The 19,610-nt window shown below is 34.8% G+C and overlaps 1 protein-coding gene across 8 annotated transcripts in view; it reads right to left on the reverse strand.

The window, feature by feature from the left end:
- Positions 1 to 1,892: 1,892 nt before the first annotated feature.
- Positions 1,893 to 19,610, reverse strand: part of LOC109048089 (M-protein, striated muscle-like) — a 46,414-nt gene continuing 28,696 nt past the window's right edge. For 5 of the 8 annotated variants that reach the window (XM_042728731.1, XM_042728728.1, XM_042728725.1 and 2 more), the window contains 23 exons: positions 18,364 to 18,381; positions 16,056 to 16,252; positions 15,842 to 15,968; positions 15,012 to 15,196; positions 14,119 to 14,233; positions 13,362 to 13,518; positions 12,064 to 12,170; positions 11,923 to 11,967; positions 10,406 to 10,542; positions 10,149 to 10,293; positions 10,001 to 10,060; positions 9,851 to 9,918; positions 9,650 to 9,763; positions 8,600 to 8,687; positions 8,256 to 8,294; positions 8,030 to 8,135; positions 6,779 to 6,942; positions 5,750 to 5,786; positions 5,622 to 5,644; positions 5,474 to 5,529; positions 5,173 to 5,388; positions 2,376 to 2,799; positions 1,893 to 2,292 (listed from right to left, as the gene is read on the reverse strand). In XM_042728731.1, the coding sequence (XP_042584665.1) occupies positions 2,132 to 2,292; positions 2,376 to 2,799; positions 5,173 to 5,388; positions 5,474 to 5,529; positions 5,622 to 5,644; positions 5,750 to 5,786; positions 6,779 to 6,942; positions 8,030 to 8,135; positions 8,256 to 8,294; positions 8,600 to 8,687; positions 9,650 to 9,763; positions 9,851 to 9,918; positions 10,001 to 10,060; positions 10,149 to 10,293; positions 10,406 to 10,542; positions 11,923 to 11,967; positions 12,064 to 12,170; positions 13,362 to 13,518; positions 14,119 to 14,233; positions 15,012 to 15,196; positions 15,842 to 15,968; positions 16,056 to 16,252; positions 18,364 to 18,381 (2,789 nt within the window). In that variant the 3' untranslated portion in view covers positions 1,893 to 2,131. Of the gene's footprint in view, positions 2,293 to 2,375; positions 2,800 to 4,057; positions 5,389 to 5,473; positions 5,530 to 5,621; positions 5,645 to 5,749; positions 5,787 to 6,778; positions 6,943 to 8,029; positions 8,136 to 8,255; positions 8,295 to 8,599; positions 8,688 to 9,649; positions 9,764 to 9,850; positions 9,919 to 10,000; positions 10,061 to 10,148; positions 10,294 to 10,405; positions 10,543 to 11,922; positions 11,968 to 12,063; positions 12,171 to 13,361; positions 13,519 to 14,118; positions 14,234 to 15,011; positions 15,197 to 15,841; positions 15,969 to 16,055; positions 16,253 to 18,363; positions 18,382 to 19,610 lie in introns of those variants that run through there. The other 3 variants (XM_042728730.1, XM_042728727.1, XM_042728733.1) reach the window with 3 other exon arrangements.

Raw genomic sequence — 19,610 nt, forward strand, 5'->3', positions numbered from 1 at the left:
AGCAACAATAAAAGAGGTGTTGGTTTATTGATGATTGTCATCTAATAATACACATATTGCTCAATTGTTTGGTTCTACATTTTATTTAATCAAACATTTAAACATGCATACATTAAATATTATGGTAGCACTACTTGTATTAGATTAATACAATAATAGATTAATAGATTGTGCTTGTATTGTTTTTTTGCAAGCTACTTAAAATAGAACATCTGCTAAGTGAGTGTCAGTAAAACTATACTGCGAGCTAAAACAAAAAAATATTTCCAAGATTTCCAGCAAAAGGGCTGTAGACGGGTGGATGGTGAAAAGTGGGTGTATTCAATTACATTTAGGACTCAGTTGGAAAAAAAAAGGTTTTCTTTGGAGTAACATGCAATGACTAATTGTACACAATTAAACCAGGAACGTGTATTAAAAGTAAAAAAAGCTTTGTGACATCGTGATATTTAAAAATGAGATTCATTCTCTCGCTAAGTAGGCGTTTTCTACATAACAGTTCAGCATGTTGCGTTCATATTCTGGGACCATTTGCTTGCCTGTACATACTTTATATTTTTAATAAACTGTATACCAAATTTGAGCTTTTTATATCACTGTCTTCATCCAGCCATATTAATATGGTGGAGAAAACGCAAGAGTTTTTCCAGGGAACGCAAACGTTTCGCAAGAGAACACCAAAGCTTAGAATTTTTTTTTCTTCCCATCCCGTATTTTTTCCACCACCATGTTTTTTAGGGGCTTCATAAAACTTTTGAGCTCCCCGAGAAACTTTGCGTTTAGGGCCAAGGAATAATAAAATAAATCAAACCATCTCAAGATTAAAGTCATTATTATGCAAGATTAAACTTGTTAAATTTCAAGAAACTCATTAAATTATGAGAAAAAGTTGTGTTTCCAGAAAACTGGCTATTACTTTAGTATCGTTGATGGTTGTGCCTCCTTCCATAGAATGAAACAAATGAACTCTCTGTACAGCAATTAATGGAAATGTCATGAGGTTTTAGTTTAGGTCAGCAGCTATTGAAATTATTGATACAGTATATTCTATTTACACACTGACAGCAGCATTTTTTAGCGATGTGTTACACTAAGTGAAAATAGTGATTCTATTTACTCTATGTAAAAGTAGCAGCTATTTGCAATAAGTGTAAAAATTAATAAGATGCTGTTTATACTTATAAATAGTGACAGATACCAGATTCTATTTGCACCTCAGTATTGATGTACATTAACAGTTTATTCTCAACATTTTATTTAGATTTTTTTTTTTTTACTAGAAATTTAAGTTTTTTTCTTTTCTTTCTTTTTTTTTTTTTTTTTGAAATGCAAAGACTTTATTCTCGTAATTTTGAGTTTATTCTCAACATTTTATTTGGACTTTTTTCCCCGAAACTTAACGTTGAATTTTTCCTCAAAACACAATGACTTTATTCTCAAAATTTTTTTTATTTTCAACATTTTATTTCAACTTTTTTACTCAGTGTATTGTTTTTTTCTCTCGAAGATCAAAGACTTTATTCTCGAAATTTTGAGTTTATTCTTAACATTTTATTTGGACTTTTTTCCTCGAAACAACATTTATTTTTTCTCAAAACACAATGACTTTATTCTCGAATTTTTGTTTATTTTCAACATATTATTTCAACTTTTTTACTCAAAATGTATTGTTTTTTTTCCTCTCGAAACGCAAAGACTTTATTCTCGAAATTTATAGTTTATTTTCAAGATTTTATGTGGACATTTTTCCTCGAAATTTTACGTTTTATTTTTTATTGAAACACAATGACTTTATTATCAGTAAATTGTTTTTGCTTTCAACATTTTATTTCGACTTTTTTTCTCAAAAAACTACAAGTTTAATACTGCTTAATACCGGTTTGTTTTGTTTGTTTGTTTGTTTGTTTTTTTATTACTGCTTGGCACTAATCCTCTTCCATATTTCAGAGACAACACAAAGGCCTTGAAATATAATTTTACCTCCCATCAAACTTTTCTAAAGCACTGGTGAAGAAGCATTTGAAATGACACACTTATCAAAAAATTCTCTAAAACCATAGCTAACATGGTTCATGTCCTATACCTAGTTCTAAAACATATTAATGCAGTTATGCTGTGTCCTCAAGCATTTTTAATCATCTTTCGTTTCACACACATTTTCGAGGTTTTCAGTTTCAAGAGCTGGTGTAGATTCGTCTGGTTCTGATGAAGTTGTGGCCTCATGTTCTGTGAGATGCATCGCATCAACCAGCTCCGTCTCTAAAGTGGATAATCCCAGATTATCCACAGAATCTGTATTAAACAACAAAACCCGTAAATCACATTGAGGTCTGTATGTTGCAGGTGTGTGTGTGTATTCCTGCACCATTTCTCACCTTTCAGCATCGCTGTTATCTTCTCATTATCCATTGATGTATTGGCTGATTTCTCATCTGATGTGGGAGTGGAGGGTTGAGGAGTGGATGTGTTTGAGGTTGAGAGGATCAGTGTCTCTGAGGTTTGATTTTCAGGGGTCGGGGAACCTGGAGTTTGGTTTTTGGGGATCTGAGCAGGTGGGGTTGAGGAACGTTCTGTACTTGGGGTTTGATTTTTGGGGGTCGGGGTAGCTCTAGTTTTATTTTGTGGGTTTGTATTGGCCGGGGTTGATGTTAGGGTTGGGGCAGATGGGCTGGGTGTTGTGGGAACTGATCTGGGTGAAGGCGTTGGCACAGGAGTTGTAGGTCCAATAATTACGTTTCCATCTGCGTCGGCCAGATATGACACCACACCAAAATCACCCATGCTTTCGATCACATTCAACTGGCAAGAGCAAGAGGCACAAGTTACGTGGATATACAAGCGCAGTTCTCATATTAATCTTGATTTCTTTTTCATCTGTATTTGGATACTATACATAATTCATTATACCCCGAGAGTGTGAAATTTGGTGAGGTAGTGAGGTGACGTGACTTGATCTTGTATTCTTGTGTGTCTCTGACCAAAATTCATACAGAAGTTGATCAAATGCATTGCACAATGCAAATTTACCCCTATTTCTGTCCAGTAATTTTTGTTTTGACAGTTATGTGAATACTGAATAAAATAATGTTAGTTGCTAATGTTTTGCATTTTTACACTAGTAAACGTACGCTTACCAATTTGTTTTTCATGACTTGAATTTAGAGATGCACCAATAAACAAATCAAGGTGTGATTGTTTTTCATTATGGCATAAAAGTATCATTTTATTATTTGGAATTAAACCCCTCTGTTGCACTAAAAAATAAAAAAGAATTTTGCTTTTCAATGTGGCACAATTTCTATAGTTTGTTAATGTACTAGAAGAGATTTTTGCTCTCTGAGTAAAAATCAGTTTGCTTCAGGTGTGTAACGCCAAAAAAGTCAATGCAAACAAAGAGATTGCTGGCTGCACACTGAATTAAATCCAGACTGGAAAAGGTCTACTACACTGTGCAAATGAATTGTTTTACTGTGCACTTTTTGCACTATATAGTTTATATAAATAATATACAAATAAAATATATTTTTGCTAGACTTTCTCCAGTCTGGATTTAATTTAGTGTGCATCCAGCAATCTCTGTTTGCACAGGTTGTTAATGAAAACAAGGTAACGCTTTATTTTTCAGTGTCCTTGTTGCATGTTGCATGTACTTACTATATTCATAACAGTAAATTATACATAATTACGTGCAACTAAGCCTAAACCAAACCCTAACCATATAGTAAGCACATGCTGTTAATTAATATTACTCAATACTTAAATATAATTCCACTGCAATCAGAACACCTTAAAATAAAGCAGTAGTAATACTGCATTAAAATGGTGCATATTTACCATTTTTTCTAAACATTTGATTGGGTAATGAAAAACAGTATTTATGAACCATTTTGTAAGAGTGTGCGTGTTAAATCTGAAGTTGAGGGTGAAGTTAGTGACGGTGTTCAGGCTGGTTCCAGACGACGGGACATCAGCCGTCTCAGATGCAGAATTCAGGAAGGAGGGATGTGCATGATGAGGAAAGTGTGGAGACAAAAACAAGGGACACAGAGAGAGGGAGTCGAGAGAATATGTGCTCCATTTATTGGAAATAACAGAGGAAGTCATCATTATCTGTGAGGTCAAACAGGAGGTGATGTCATAACTGGGATTGTACATGCAGTGATTCATTAGAACATTATAGAGAATCCACCGAAAGCTTACAGCAGGGGCATGGATTTGTTTAAACACCATTTAAAGATTTCTTTACAGAACTGATTGTAATATGGACTATTTGATGTTTATTTGTGAATCTAAGCCCCTGCTTTTCAGGACAGAGTAATGATAATCTATACAGAACTGGAGCATCCATTTATCCCTCAATTCAAAAGTGTCAATCTTTCATGCACTTCAGTGCACCTGTGTCTTCTCAGTAAAACTACACTCACAACAACCTGGAGTCAAACTGCATTCATTCTCTAATCTGGGCTTTAAACTATTTTACTAACACAATGATGGAGAAAATGGTGAAGTAATGCAAGCTCTGAAACTAGATCTATAAAAAAAAAAAGGATTTGTTTCCAATTGTAGCACTACTTTGACACTGATGGATTAAAACTTGGACCAACTCTTTTCAATCTGCAACCAAGATATTAGCACCATGGTCTATCAGTCAAACGTTTGGAATAATTATGATTCTTTATAAATGTTTTTTAAAATTCTCTCATGCTCATCAAAGCTGCATTAAAAAAAAATACAGTAAAATTATTTCTTTAGAATGATTTCTAAAAGATCTTGTGACATTGAAGACTGGAGCAAGGCTGCTGAAAACTCGGTGTTGCATCACAAGTATAAATTACATTTTAAAATGTATTTAAATAGAAAAGTGTTATTTTAAATAGTAAAAATATTTTGCTTTACTATATTTTTGATCGAATAAATGCAGCCTTGGTGAGCAGAAGATTCTTTTTTCAAAAACATGAAAAAATCGTAATTATTCCCAACTTTTGACTAGTAGTGTAGCTTCAGATTGTCAATGTAAATAGGGCATTACTGTCAACGTGTCATCTAAATCTTGCAGAATTTTTTTTTTTTTTTTTTTAGTTTTGCATTATCCTAATGTTTATTTTTATTTCTCTTTGGTTTGTTTTATTTTTTTTTCTTGCCGGGCTCCTCGTCTGGGAGGAAGACACTTACGGTGAAGTCGCCGCTCTCCGTACCGTACTTGTTCTTTACCAGGATGCTGTACTTGCCGGAGTCAGACGTATTGACGCAAGTGATGGTGAAACTGGCAAACTTGCCCGACTCAAACTTCAGAATGTAGTGATCGTTGGAAACCATCTCGCGCTCGTTCTTTAGCCAGGTGACCTCGGGTACGGGGTCGCCCCAGATATTGCAGGTCAGGTTCAGAGACTACGAGAGAGGAAGGAAGAGACAGTTCTGTTATTTTTGTGTCATTTTTGTCTTTTCAAGCCATACAGAGAAGCATGTACACTACCTTGCCCTCTTGGATGGTCACAACATCAGGCAGACCACCTGCCACACGCGCACGATCTGTAAAAAACATAATAATTAGACGATTTCCAGTACACTCTGCAGAAGATACAATAAGCCTGCAGTGAAGGCTTAAGCATGTATCTACTCACTTCTCTCTGCAATAGCTGCAGCCCTGAGGAAAAAAAAAATGAAGATGGAAAAGATCATATAATTATTTATTCAATCGCTCGAGCTGAATAGTATCTGTCACAAATCACAAATCATTTTTGGTACTTACTTGAGTCTTTGAAATTCAGCAAATGCATCGTCAAATGCTGAAAATATAAAAGTTCAATTTAAATGCATGATTATCATAAATATTCAGTTTCAAAGCCTCCTGGGCTACCTAATTAAACAGCATTTTAAGTATTTTTATTAGTTTTTCCTCATTAAAAAAATTCCTTATTTTAAATGCATATATTTTTTATACATAAAAATTAATAGTACTTCTAAAAATCATACACTTTTATGAGTATATGAGAAAACGGATTATATTTTAAATGTTTATTAAATGCAATTAGCTGAACTTTAGAGTGATTTTGACGCACTTAAGTAGGACTTCAGTACTTCTTTATAATAACTTGTATTATCTTTGAAAGCACTGCCGAATGTACAGCTTTTATGACAAACTAAAATATTCTCTAACATCACTTCTATTGAAACTTGTATGTCATGTATTTAAATACATTTGTATTACACATTACAAATGGTAAATATGCAATTTAACACATTTAAAATATTTTTACTTAATTTTTAAATTTAACACACTACAGTTACAATTACATTCAAGTACTTTATATGTGCTTTAGTATGTTAGTCACACATCATGTAAGTGTACTTTATTAAAACAATTTACAGTGTACTTTGCAGTGTAATTTGACATTTTTACAAAGTGTACTTAAATATGCAAAGAAACAGTAATGAAAGTGTCTGTGTTAAAAGTGGCCCTTTATTTCATTATTATTATTATATGTGCAAATATAGTTTATTTTTTTAATATTCTTTTAAGATTTGAAGTACATTAAAAGTGCACATTCAGTAAAGATAATTGCACTTATCCCATCACAACTAAAGTGAACCACAATGAGATTTTTGCCCACTCTGGCCATGGACAGGGTTTTTTTTTTTGTAGAAGTACTCTAATTTTTCAGAGGAGAACGGGTCTGACTGTTGCAGTCGACGCTTAGTCGCAGTCGTAATATAATGAAGGCAGCAGACAGCAAGGTTTGGAGCATGTTGTACTGTATGTGATCATGTGTTTCCTCACCTTGTCCAGCCAGTTCCACAGTTCTGCGCAAGCCTCCTTTCCCATCGAAGAACTCAATGGCGTATTTGCCTTTATCTTTCTCTGTGGGTTCAGAGATCTGCAGCCACAGCTGCTCTCCCACCACACCGCTCTTAATGCGCTCGGTGAATGCGATCGCAGCGTCCCTTTGATAAAACACACACACACACACACACACACAGTGAACACAAGTTGTAGCTTTTCAAGTCTTGGTACTGGGAAAGTAACAATGTTGGCTTGCCAAAGCCCATATGCTGATGATGCTGTACTTAACATGTATTTATACTGTATGTTGCTTATGTATACTTCTATACACACACAGTATATGTAAGCTGCATATTCCAGTACATGAAAAAAAAAAAAATCCTGACAATATAGTAAGTAAAACATGGCCACAGTTGAACTAAAATGAATGAACGAAAGAATGAAATGTGCATGTGACTCGTGAGAATGATACAGTGTATTTTTCTGCATGTTATGTGTGGGGCTCGGTAATTTAGACATTTTCAACATTTACATAAAGTCTTCTTTTGAGGCTAAAATTTCAGACTTAACTAAACAATCACATATTTATAGTTGTATATTAAACTTCAAATATGCGTGTCGAATTTGCTCTCTGAAAATATCCTTAATGCTAGAAACAAGTCATGCACACTTAAGAGAAACTCTTCTTAAAGGGACAGTTCACCCAAAAATGAGTTTGAGTTTCTTTCTTCTATTGAACACAAAAGAAGATATTCTGAAAAATGCTGGTAATTAAGCAGTGGATTTTATATATATATATGGTGGAATGACTTGCCCAACTCAATCGGAGCAGCTGAGTCCTTAGAATAGCCAAAAAACACAACTCTTCCATCTTTATTTGATCCTCTAACTCTAGCACTCTCTATTATAATTCTATTCTTAAAAAAACCTGCCCCTTTATGACTAGCACTTTATTCATTTACTGACTGCTTGTTTTCTATCAAACACTAGCTTCTATATTCTTTTTGTATTCTATCTGTTTTCTTTTTACTTATTATATAATTCATAAAAAGCAACAAAAAGGGGGCCTCTAAAACTAGCTTTTGCTCTATTCTTTTTCTGTTCTATCTGTTTTCAATGGTTACCATCAGCTGTTTGCTTTGTTCTCAACAGAAGAGGGAAACTCGTACAGGTTTGGAACAACTTGAGGGTGAGTACAAATTGTCATTTTGGTGAACTGTCGCTTTAAACAGAGTCGCATGTTCTTACTTGTGATGCCAGGTGACATGCAGCTCGTCGTTGTAGTAGTTGACGAAGGTGTAAAGCCTGATTCCCTCCTCTGTGCTCTGGATCTTCAGTTGAGTGGAGGAGTTCGCTGGACAGAAAGAACGTCAACATCGCTCACATGCTGCTAAAACTATACTATATTAAATTTAAAGATATACTGTGAGTGTGAAGATTCATTTAGGTTTGAAAATGATGTTGTAAATCTTACCAATGACACTGAAAACTTGGTTCATCAGGTCTTTGAATCCTGAAAAACAGATGATAGAAACTCATTTATGATGAGCAACAAACAGACTGATCATATCAGGAATAAACAAGAAATAATTAGGTCCAAAAGGAAAATTTTGGCATTTTTTTGTAGCGATTGTTTTAGGAAATCTGTGGAATGGATTTAAATATGATCTAATGTTTTACTGGAGCTGTTAAGGGACAATTTTTATGTAAAATATATAGCATGGCATTAAAATTACAGCACAGATTAGTGCACATTAGTGTACTAAGTGAGTTTTATAATAGTAATAGTACTTTTGAATCACTTTTCTGCTGTGTTACCTTGGTCTGTGAGGTTGAGGGTGGAGGTGTCTTTGCCTCGATCATCCTTCAGAACTACTTCATATATACCAGCATCTTTTTTGGAGATCTGCCATTGACACAAACAAACACAAAATTCATTAAAACTATCACATGTCTACCAGTGTGTGTGATCTCCAATCTAACACTAGGAGCACATGTCAGAAAGCCAGGCTTCTCTGAGGTGCGTGTCTTTAGCACAACATTTTCACAACAGGGACAAAAGCAGGAAGAAAATAGTGTAGAAAGAAAGACGAAAACTTGAAGGAAAAGGAAGACAGAGGCAAAAAACAACAACAATAAAACAAGTATGACAAACAAAAAGAAAGAAATTGATGAAGATCTAGTAATTAATTCAAGTCTAAAAGACATAATGATATGTGACCCTGAACCACAAAACCAGTCATAAGGGTAATTTTTTTTTTTAATTGAGATTTATACATCATCTCTAAGCTGAATAAATAAGGTTTCCATTGATGTATGGTTTGTTATGATAGAATAATATTTGTTCGAGATACAACTATTTGAAAATCTGAAATCTGAGGGTGCAAAAAAAATCTAAATATTGAGAAAATCCCCTTTAAAGTTGTCCAAATTAAGTTCTTAACAATGCATATTACTAATAAAAAATAAAGTTTTGATATATTTACGGTAATAAATTTACAAAATATCTTCGTGGAACATGATCTTGACTTAATATCCTAATGATTTTTGGCATAAAAGAAAAATGGATAATTTTGACCCATACAATGTATTTTTGGCTATTGCTACAAATATACCCCAGAGACTTAATAATTCACGTCAAACTGAACAGGCAATACAAACACTGAAAATCCTGCCATAATTAACTAGTATAACTGTCCCCATTTTAAAGGAGGAAAGTCATATATAATAGCATCAGCAATACCAATTAACTTAATCATTAACTAAACTCCTCTCCTTAATATTTAAATGCTTGGCCATATTTGTCACCTGGTATACTGCTGACCATGTTTTCAATGTCTGGATAACAGTGTGAGAAACGCTGCTCACCTGAGTGATCTCCAAAGTCAACACTCCTTCAGAGAAATCCAGTTTCTCATTGACCTTAATCTCTCGTCCATCCTTATACCACAGCGCCACAGAGTCTTTCTTCATATTAGCAACCTGCATCACATGTTAATATGTCAATAATAAAGAAACGGGCAGCATTACAGTTGAACAGGAGTGTTTAATCCGAGAGAGACGGCTCACCTTACACTTCAGTCTCACACAGCACTCAGGTGTGACTTCATAACCGAGATACTCCACGAAGTGTGGACCTTTCAGAGCATGAACAGCACAGTTAATGCACAAACACAGTGGGTATATGGTATTTTTAAATAATTCTGCTCATAATCGTACCTTGCTTTCTAATCCATTCTTTTTTCTGGAACTCTGATTCCTTCTGTAACTGTTTGAACACTGAAGGAAGTGAGATGGTGTTATTAGTACACACTCTATACATGAGATGCATGTATATGTACACGTGTATATGGACTTTTAGATGTACCATCTCCGATCAGCACTAGACTGGACTGGTTAGTGGCTTTGCCGTCTTGAAGCTGGAAAGTGAACGTTCCCTCGTCTTCTTTGCCCAGAGACTCCATGAACATCTCAATGACGCCAGTATTTTTATCAAAGTTCATCTTGTATTTCTACAACACAGAGCAACTGTTAATGCAGAAGCAAGCCAAAGGTCTATTTCCAGTCAACAGCATGTGTTTCAATGCTTCATCTGCTGCGTGTTTGTTTCTGTGCTCCTCTAACCTCTCCCTGGTGGATCACATTGTCATTGAACACGTATTCAATTTTTCCATTGGCAGAGATTTTCTCAGCCTGCAACCAGAAGCGAACTCTGCCCTTCTCCAGCAGCTCCACGGCCAGCTCTGTCTTCAGAGGGATGACTGGAGAGGAGGGATGAAAAAGTTTTGAAATCATGAATTCTGTCCTGAATAATATCCATTGTTTTGGAGACCTGTGGCAGGATGGGAGTTGTACTGAACCTTGATACATATGCTCTGTTTTTGTATTGAAATGCAATGTCGTAACTAAGCATGATGCAATCAATGAACTGCCGAGCAATACATCTTATCCAAGGGTAAGTGTCATGCAGCACAACATTTTCTCGCTCTTGTTAATCTCATTTGTAAAATCCTACATCACAGAGCTGTATTTTAAACGTAGGAAATGAGTTATTTTTTCATTTCACACATTAATTTGCTTTTATTTATAGAGCACAACAATTAGTGGTTAGTACACTATTTTAAATACATTTAATAGAACTACTCTTGTGAAAAATGAGTGTGTTTAATTGTGCAAGCAAATTAAAAACTACACTGTTTAAAACACTTACAGTGCCTTGCGAATGTAGTCATACCCCTTCATTATTTTTTCAATTGCTGCATTATGTTAAACTGCTTTAAATTACTTTTTTTCCCAAATCAATCAATCTACACTCCATACACCATAATGGTAAAGCAAAAAAACAGGTTTTCATATCTTTGCAAATTTATAAAAAGTAAATTAAAAAAATTAAATGATTCCATTGCATAAGTATTCATACCCTTATCTGGGACAGTTGAAATTTAGCTCAGGAGCATTCATATCGCTTGTAGATGTTACTACACTTCATGTGAAGTTAACCTGTGGCAATTCAATTGACTGAGTATGATTTGGAAAGGTACACGTCTTAATAAAAGGCCTAACAGCTGATAATGCATATTAGAGCAAAAACAGAGCCCCGAGGTCAAAAGAACTGCCTGTAGAGCTCAGAAACAGGTTTGCCTCAAGCCACACATCGGGGGAAGAGTTAAAAAAAATTCTGCTTCATTTAAGGGTCTCAGTTACCCTTAATGAAAGAAGTCTGAACCAACTAGGACTCTTCCAGGCTTCCTGACCAAACTGAGCAACAGCTGGAGAAGGGCTTTGGTTAGCGTGGTGGTCACTCTAGTTGAGCTCCATGATCATATAAACAACGTATGCAACTTATGTACATGGATAAGTATTCTCGTAGCTTTGTAAAATTACGGTTAAACCTCTGATGTCACATGGATTATTCAGTGTCCTTGGTATGTTTCTGAGCCTATGGGATGATCAGGAGAGCTCTTGGATTTTATCAAAAATATGGGGTGAACTAACCCTTTAAGTGTATCACTTTAAAGTAGTATAAAGCATTATTTTTCTTACAAGTATACTAAAGTGTACAGGATTGAGCAAGTGCTCACAGATTCAAAATAAAGTTAATGAAATGTTTCAAGAGTGCATGTGATGTGATGTTTACTCACTGGGGAACTTGTGGTCGTGGCTGATCTTCAGGAGTTCTTTTAGAGCTGCGAGGAAAAGGACAGAGAACGGATCAGAATCAATAACAAGTGTTAACATGGTAAATTCAAACAGGTAAAGAGGAAAAAGGTCAATGAACTCACTTTCCTCAGAGAGTGTGTAGCTGGCAGAGGCTCCATCAGTGTGTGTCACAAAACAAGAGTAGATGCCCAGGTCTTCTTCTGAAGGTGTTTTAAAGATGGCTTTGGACCTACAGAACAGTATCGAATAATTACTGCAAAGATGATCCCATGCTAATCTTTTATTTATTTTTTTATTTTTTTTGTAGATATAGCTCGGGAAATGTGATGAAATTGTTTTCTACATTTAATAAATAATATATTTTTGTAAATATCCAGCCCAAGCGACTTTTAAATATGATTGATTAGAAGGTATACAAGTTGGTTTGAAGGGATAGTTCAACAAAAAACACAAAGTCTGTCATCTTTCAAACAAAAATTAAGATATATTTTTTTTAATATTCTCTCATGATTTTGTCCATCAATAAAAAGTAAATTAACAAACAGAAGCTCAAATGTGCATGCAGAACCAATGAGGTTTGTTCTCACATATCCAGCAAGCATATTTGAATCATAGTTATGCTCAATTTACCAAATTTGATGTACTCTTTGTATGTAAATGTATCAATATTTCTATGTGAATAAAAGCCTGTTCACTATACAAAACAACCGTGTCTCTTCAAAAGACTTGGATTAAACTGCTCTGTTCATATGGATTATTTGTCTTTATGTACTTTTGGAGCTTGAAAATATTGACTACCTAGACTTTCAATGGATGCACAAAAATGATTATTAAAGTAATAGTTCACCCAAAAATAAAATTTTGCTGTTAAAAATTATCTAAATGACAGATTTGTTTCTTACAAACATCCAACTTTTTGCTTCTCAAGACATTCATTGACGGACTGGATTGGTGTGGATTGTTTGTGGATTATTGTGATGTTTTTATCAGCTGTCTGGACTCTTATTCTGACGGCACCCATTCACTGCAGAGGAACCATTGGTGAGCAAGTGATGCAATGCTGCATATCTCCAAATCTGTTCTGATGAAGAAACCAACTAATCTAAATCTTGAATGGCCTGAACATGAGTCAGTTTTCAGCAAATGTTTATTTTTGTGTGAGCTATTACTTTCAAAAGGCAGCAGGTAGATGCTATGGATTCTATTTACACTATGTAAGGAGTATTTTCTTTGCAGTAATAATGGTTAGATGCTATCTAGTGCAAATAGTGGCAGATATCTGCACCTCAGTATTGTAGCACATTATAAAACAGTATACAATAATAATGTATTGAGCGTAAATTAGAATTTGGTTGAACTAACCCTTGAAGACATTATTTTAAATATGAATAATTTAACAAGTCTCATTATACGCACTTACTTGCTACCCTTGGTCTCTAAGGTCATGCGTTCAGGTTCTGTCATTTCCTTGTAGTTCTTGGACCAGACGAACTTGGAGTCAGCGGTGAGGTTAGAGCACTCAAAATTCAATGAAATGACGCCATCATCGTCAACATTCACAACTATCTCAGCAGTTCCTGTGAGAAAGAAATAGCTTGTTGGCTTTTGTTGAGAGTTGTTAGGTCTTGCTGATTTTGGTTTGTTTTAGGCTTAACCTGAATTTAACCTGAAAGAACTCTAAACAGACTCCTCACTTCCTAAAGCACCCACTGTTAAGATTACGTGTTTGTGTTGTTTTGTTCTTTCCTGTTCACTCTGATATAGCCACATATGGTTTTGTTCAACATATACTCTGAATCAAGTTCAGCATGGTCTGCTTTAACTTAAAGTCAACCGTATTTACAATCCTTTTCACTACTGTAATAACTGATTTCTCAGAATGAAACAGGATATTCAATGGAAAAATGGCAGAACTGCTTTTATCCATCAGGAATTGTTTGGGTCATGAAAAGTAGTCTCTATACAACCTGTGTTTGGAGGACAGGGGTTCAACCCCCCCCCCCCCCCCCAAACAAAGATTTCAAGTTATTTGAAGAAAGATAATGAAGACAAGTATGAATTGTACACATGAAGATAAGGAACACATATTTTTAATTTCACATTATTTTAAGTTTATATGCCATAGCTTGTAAAATAATATGTTATTAAAGAAATTCTGGTTTAGTTCAGTTTAGTACCTGGTTTAGTCACTGCCTCAACTGGTTCTGTAGGATCTGATGCTTTTCCTACACCAGCCTTGTTCTGAGCGCGCACACGGAAAACATACGATTCCCCCTCCTTTAGATCCTTGATCTAGAACAACAGAAACAACATTTACTACCATAAACCTACCCTTGTGAAGTACTTAATTGTATTAAATGTGAACTTTTGTATTTAAATTTAAAAAATAACATTACAGTACTTGCAGATAACATAATACTAATGAAATAAAAGGCCACTGGAGTGACTTAAAGAGAGGCACTTTAATAGCTGTTTCTTAACACACTTAAGAACACTTTTAAAAAATGCACTTTATATTAATGTCAAATTAAAAGTTGTAAAGTACATTTTGAGTCACTGTGTTTTAATAATCTTTTGTTGTGCTTATTTTGACATACTAAAGCACATGTAAAGGTTAAGGTTAATATATTTTAAGTGTACAAAATCACAAATGTGTAATTACAAATACATTTAAATGCACGACACAAGTTTCAACAGAAATGACATTAAAGTACATTTTAGTTTTACATTTTAGTTTAAATGATTGTCAGTACATTCACTACACTTTAACTATATTTCAAAGACAATTATGAAATGACATATAAAGATGTACTTAAATCCTACTTAAGTGAGTCAGAAAACACTCTAAATTTGAGCTAAATGCATTTTCATTTAATTGCAATGCAACTAAGTGTCCTAAAACATTGCACTGAGTTCACTTACTTATATTCTTAAATACACTATATTATTTACTGAAAAAGTGTTATCTTTAAAAGGTTTCTAAAGAGTACTTTTTTCTCAAGGGTATGCCAATGACACAACCCTTTACAAGCCACCTCCACTGCCCCTTGACTTCTACATGTATACAAACCTTCATGAATGTCTTGTTAGTAGCTTTCTCATTGACTCCTCTCCACATTTCAAAGTCTGCTTCAGCCTCTTTGATATCAATGTAGTATCCATTGACAGGATCACGACCCTGGTAGACAGGCGCTTTCCAGAGCAAGACCAGAGAGTCCTTACGCACCTCCTGCACTTGAAGGTCATGGGGTGGTCCTAAAAACAGGTTTTTAGTGTAGAGCATTTCAGACAGAGCCGATGTGATGAATGAAGTGAAAATGTACTTTAAGTAAATTAAGCAATACTGGATGAGTCTTACATTTTTAGATTGCTATTTGATTCAAGTTAAATATCATATGAACCCTACTTCTAGAATTCTGAAGCATGTGCTTTAAAACTACAGTGTATTTTATTCTATTGGAATTATAACAGTCATGGGAAATTTACGTTCTAATAGGTCTAGTTTTTATTTAGCTTTTGTTGCAATATATAGGATCCTTAAGGATAAGTTCCAAATTCTGATTTTAATTGGATTTCTTTAGGATTTTTGAGGACTACGGATTATCAGTGTGTTCAGTATCTTAATTGTATTTAATGTTCAGTATGCTGGATTGTAATTAATGTGCACTTGTAGTTTAATTAAAATTTTCATTTAACTGCAAATAACATAGAATTACGTGTCCAAAAACATTACATTCGGTTCACACGTAAGTATATTTGCACTTAAGTACTCTTTTAAAAAGTATGCTTTTTAAAAGATTACTTAAGTGTACTTTTTTGTCTCAATGGTTACTTATTGTAAGCTTTACAGCTCTGGAAAGTAAAATGATATACTTAATTTTCTAATTCATTTGTGCCTACCAGGTACAGCAATAGTCCACTCCTCACACTTGAATGTCTCACTGGGAAGAGACGGGATGCCCACACCAGCCATGTTGGCAGCACGTACCTGGAACTGGTACAGCATGTTTTCCTTTAGCTCTGAAACCTACACAGAAAGACAAGGTTGGAGATCACAAATCAACCACATCATGCTCTAATATTTTACTTGTTAATACACAAATGTCCTACTTACTCTATAAGCTCTCTCACTGACAGACTTAATATTCGCCTCGTGCCATTTTCCTGGGACTCCTCCAATGACCTCACGGTAATCAATGAAGTAACCAGTGATGTCAGCGCCGCCGATGAAAGTGGGTTGTTTCCAGGCTAGTACCATCGAGTCCCGCACACACTCCAGAACAGTGATGCCGTAGGGTGGAGTGGGTGAAGCTGGCATAACAAAACACTACAGTTAGCAGTGAAGCACATTTGCAGTATACAGGAAAATTATGATAGACTGAGCGTGTACCAGCGTATGTGGAGTAAAATATTCAAACCAAACACAGAACTGTGAAAATACAGACTGGCACTATGACATTGCAAGGAGGGTATCATATAGTATGGAGGTGTCCAGCATATTGCCAGTTGTGGCTGGTGGCATAAAAGAAGCCAAAGAGGATCCCTTGATGCATTTGTGTGGATAGTGATGTTATTTGAGGGTTTCAAATTCTGCAGCTGAGAAGACTTACCATATATTAAAATTCCTTACTGGAAAAACCAGGTCAGACCAGTTTAAGATGGTCAAGTTTGTTTTTAGAACTGCTGTAGACCAGCTTGGATCAGCAAGAAACCAATTGAAACTGGTTTTATCTGGATTTTCCAGTGTGGTTGTGGTTGACTATCCAGTTGATTTTAGCAGTCTTATCTGCATGTTGATATACTTTATAACCACAGCATGACTACAAGCTCAATAAAACAACTGCAATATGCTAATTTCATGAGAGTCTTATGTCGACCCTTGTAAAAAAGAGGTTCACTTCATTGTATTGAATGTGCACTTGTAGTGAATTTTTGTAGTGAAAAAAATGGTTCTTGCAGGTTTTTTGATGATGTTTTATAATGTAATTTAAGTGAATTTAAGTGAGTTAATTTGATTTACTTTCATTTCAGTTTCTTAACATACTTGAGCACACTTTTAAAAAGTGCACTTTGTAATAATGTAAAATTTTTATTTTAAAGTACATTTTACACCATTGTAAGTTATTTAAATTAATGTTTACTAATCTGTTGTTTTAAAAACACACTTAAGAGCAATAATAAATAAAATAAGCACTTATTTTGATATGCTGACTAACATATTATTGTAAAGTACTAGATTATATTTTTAACTGTAGTATGTTATTCAACATTACATTTAAACCTAATATATTTAAAATGTACTACATTGCAATTTAATCCATACAAATGTGTAATTACAAATATGTTTATATACATGACGTACAAATTTCAATAGAAATTACATTAAAGTATATTTCAATTTACCTTAAATGATTGTCAGTATATTTGGCTTATCAAACATTTGGCATATTTAAAAAATTATAAAAGTAACTATAAAGATGTACTTAAGTCTTAATTAAGTGTGTCAAAACAGCACTCTCTAAAGTTCATTTAATTGCATAGGATGAACTTGAGTGCTTTTTTGACCCGCTTTAGTGTATTAAATGTACTATAGTCTATATTTGCATTTAATATAATGGCGAAATATAAGTTTTTTATTACATTGCAGTTAACTCACAATTAAGTGTCTGAAAACATTAAATGGCATTTAAGTACATTCTGTTAGATTATATGCTTTCTGTAATTAGTACTCTTTAAAAAAAATATGATAAAATGTACTTCTTTTCCTCAAGGGTCAATCTGACAATAATGAGCAAATAAATGATTAATGAGTGGATAAGTGGATAAACTGCAGTACACTAAATAAGTGTTTCAAGAAGATAGAGAGTGAAAAATTCAAGATGCAAAAATGCAAAAGAAATGAATTAAAAATGAATGGAAAAAACAACAGGAAAGGATAAAATGGAGGCAGGCCAACTCAGAGGAGGGATGCCGATGGGTGACGTTCCAGAGAGATGCTTTTCTCTATCTCTTCTCACCTGAGCCTCTTCGTCCTCTCTCTCGCTCTCCTGCTTTCTCTTGTTCCGGAGAAGAGTTTATGGAGGACTTACGACTGTCCGGCAATTCTGTTGCCGGCTCCTTTTGGATACAGTTGGGCTTTAACAATTCAGTGCTAGAGTTTTCAACCTGTTTAGTAGTTTCCTGCCCACAAGCAGGTTCTGGTTCTTGCTGACTGGCCCTTTTGCCCTGTTTGCTTTCATTTGATGCAGTTGGATGGCCTTTGAGGCCAGTGTTTTGACCCCCTCCCTCAACCCTCTCGCTAGCATTAGCTATGTGTGTTAGATGCGTGTCAGCAAGGGAGTAAGGCTCTGCATGCCTGCCCACTCCGCAAGAGCTGTGCTGGGTTAGTCCGACCCCATTACCCCCTGACTCCAGACACACACCATGAAGAATACCGCCCCCTACAGGAGTTAGCAGAGAGAGAAGAAAGAGAGATAGGTCATGAATTATATTTTATTAAATCAATTTCATTATGATTGATTCTTTTTTTACTTTATTTTGTCTAACTGTCCAAGTTCATCTCAGTAGAAAACTTAAGCAGAAGTCTGTATGCATGCAAGAGATAATCACATATGTTTTTGCAATATTCTATTCAAATTATGAAAAGAGGCAATGAAAACAAGCAATAAAACAGCAAGTTATTTTCAGGAGAATTGAGCTAAGGGGAATGAAAGGAAAGTTTCATTTTGGCAAATGATAAAGTTATTTAGTTTAGTTTATGCATTTTAAAGTCACAAGGGTTTAAGCAATTGTTAAACCTTTATGAAAAAGGACATAACATCACACTATAGCATTACATCAAGGCACATAAAACTCAACAACAAAAAAACAAAATTCAACAAAGATATGTGTGTGTATATATATATATATATATATATATATATATATATATATATATTAACAGAACAGTAATATTACAATACTAATATTTATGGTTTATGGCTAATTTTTATTATATTAACCAGCACTGATTTTTCCTCATATCTGGAGCTACTTTATGGTTTATGGTTAGTTTTCATTGAATCCGTCCTCTGCACTTCAGTAACTGTCTGGTTCAGCTCAGCTTCTAAATCTGACCTCAGAAGACTACAGAGGGTAGTCCGGACTGCAGAGAGAATCATCGGTACAACCCTCCCGTCTATTCAAGAAAGTACTTATCCAGAGTGAGCAAAAGGGCTGGCAAAATCACTCTGGACCCCTCACATCCAGCACACTCCCTGTTTGAACTGTTGCCATCTGGTCGACGCTACAGAGCACTGAGCACCAGAACGGCCAGACACAGGAACAGTTTCTTCCCTCAGGCAATCCATCTAATGAACACTTGATAATAACTGTGGAACACATTACACTATTTATATTTACAGACACATACACTTATTATCTAACACACATACCTAGTGTACACTTAAATTATTATTTTTTTTGCACATAATATACCTGTACATACATAACTGCTCGTAATATATCTGCCATACAATTGGTCAATTTGTATATTGTCATTCCTTACCTATTGATTTGTATTTTTTGTATTTTTTTTCTTTTATTGTGTGTGTTTTTTGTTCTGTCGCTGTCATTCTGTTGCACTGCGGAGCTTCTGTCACGAAAACAAATTCCTCGTATGTGTAAACAT

Source organism: Cyprinus carpio, chromosome B7 (genome assembly GCF_018340385.1).
Source record: "Cyprinus carpio isolate SPL01 chromosome B7, ASM1834038v1, whole genome shotgun sequence".
In the NCBI taxonomy this organism is placed as follows: Eukaryota; Metazoa; Chordata; class Actinopteri; order Cypriniformes; family Cyprinidae; genus Cyprinus; species Cyprinus carpio.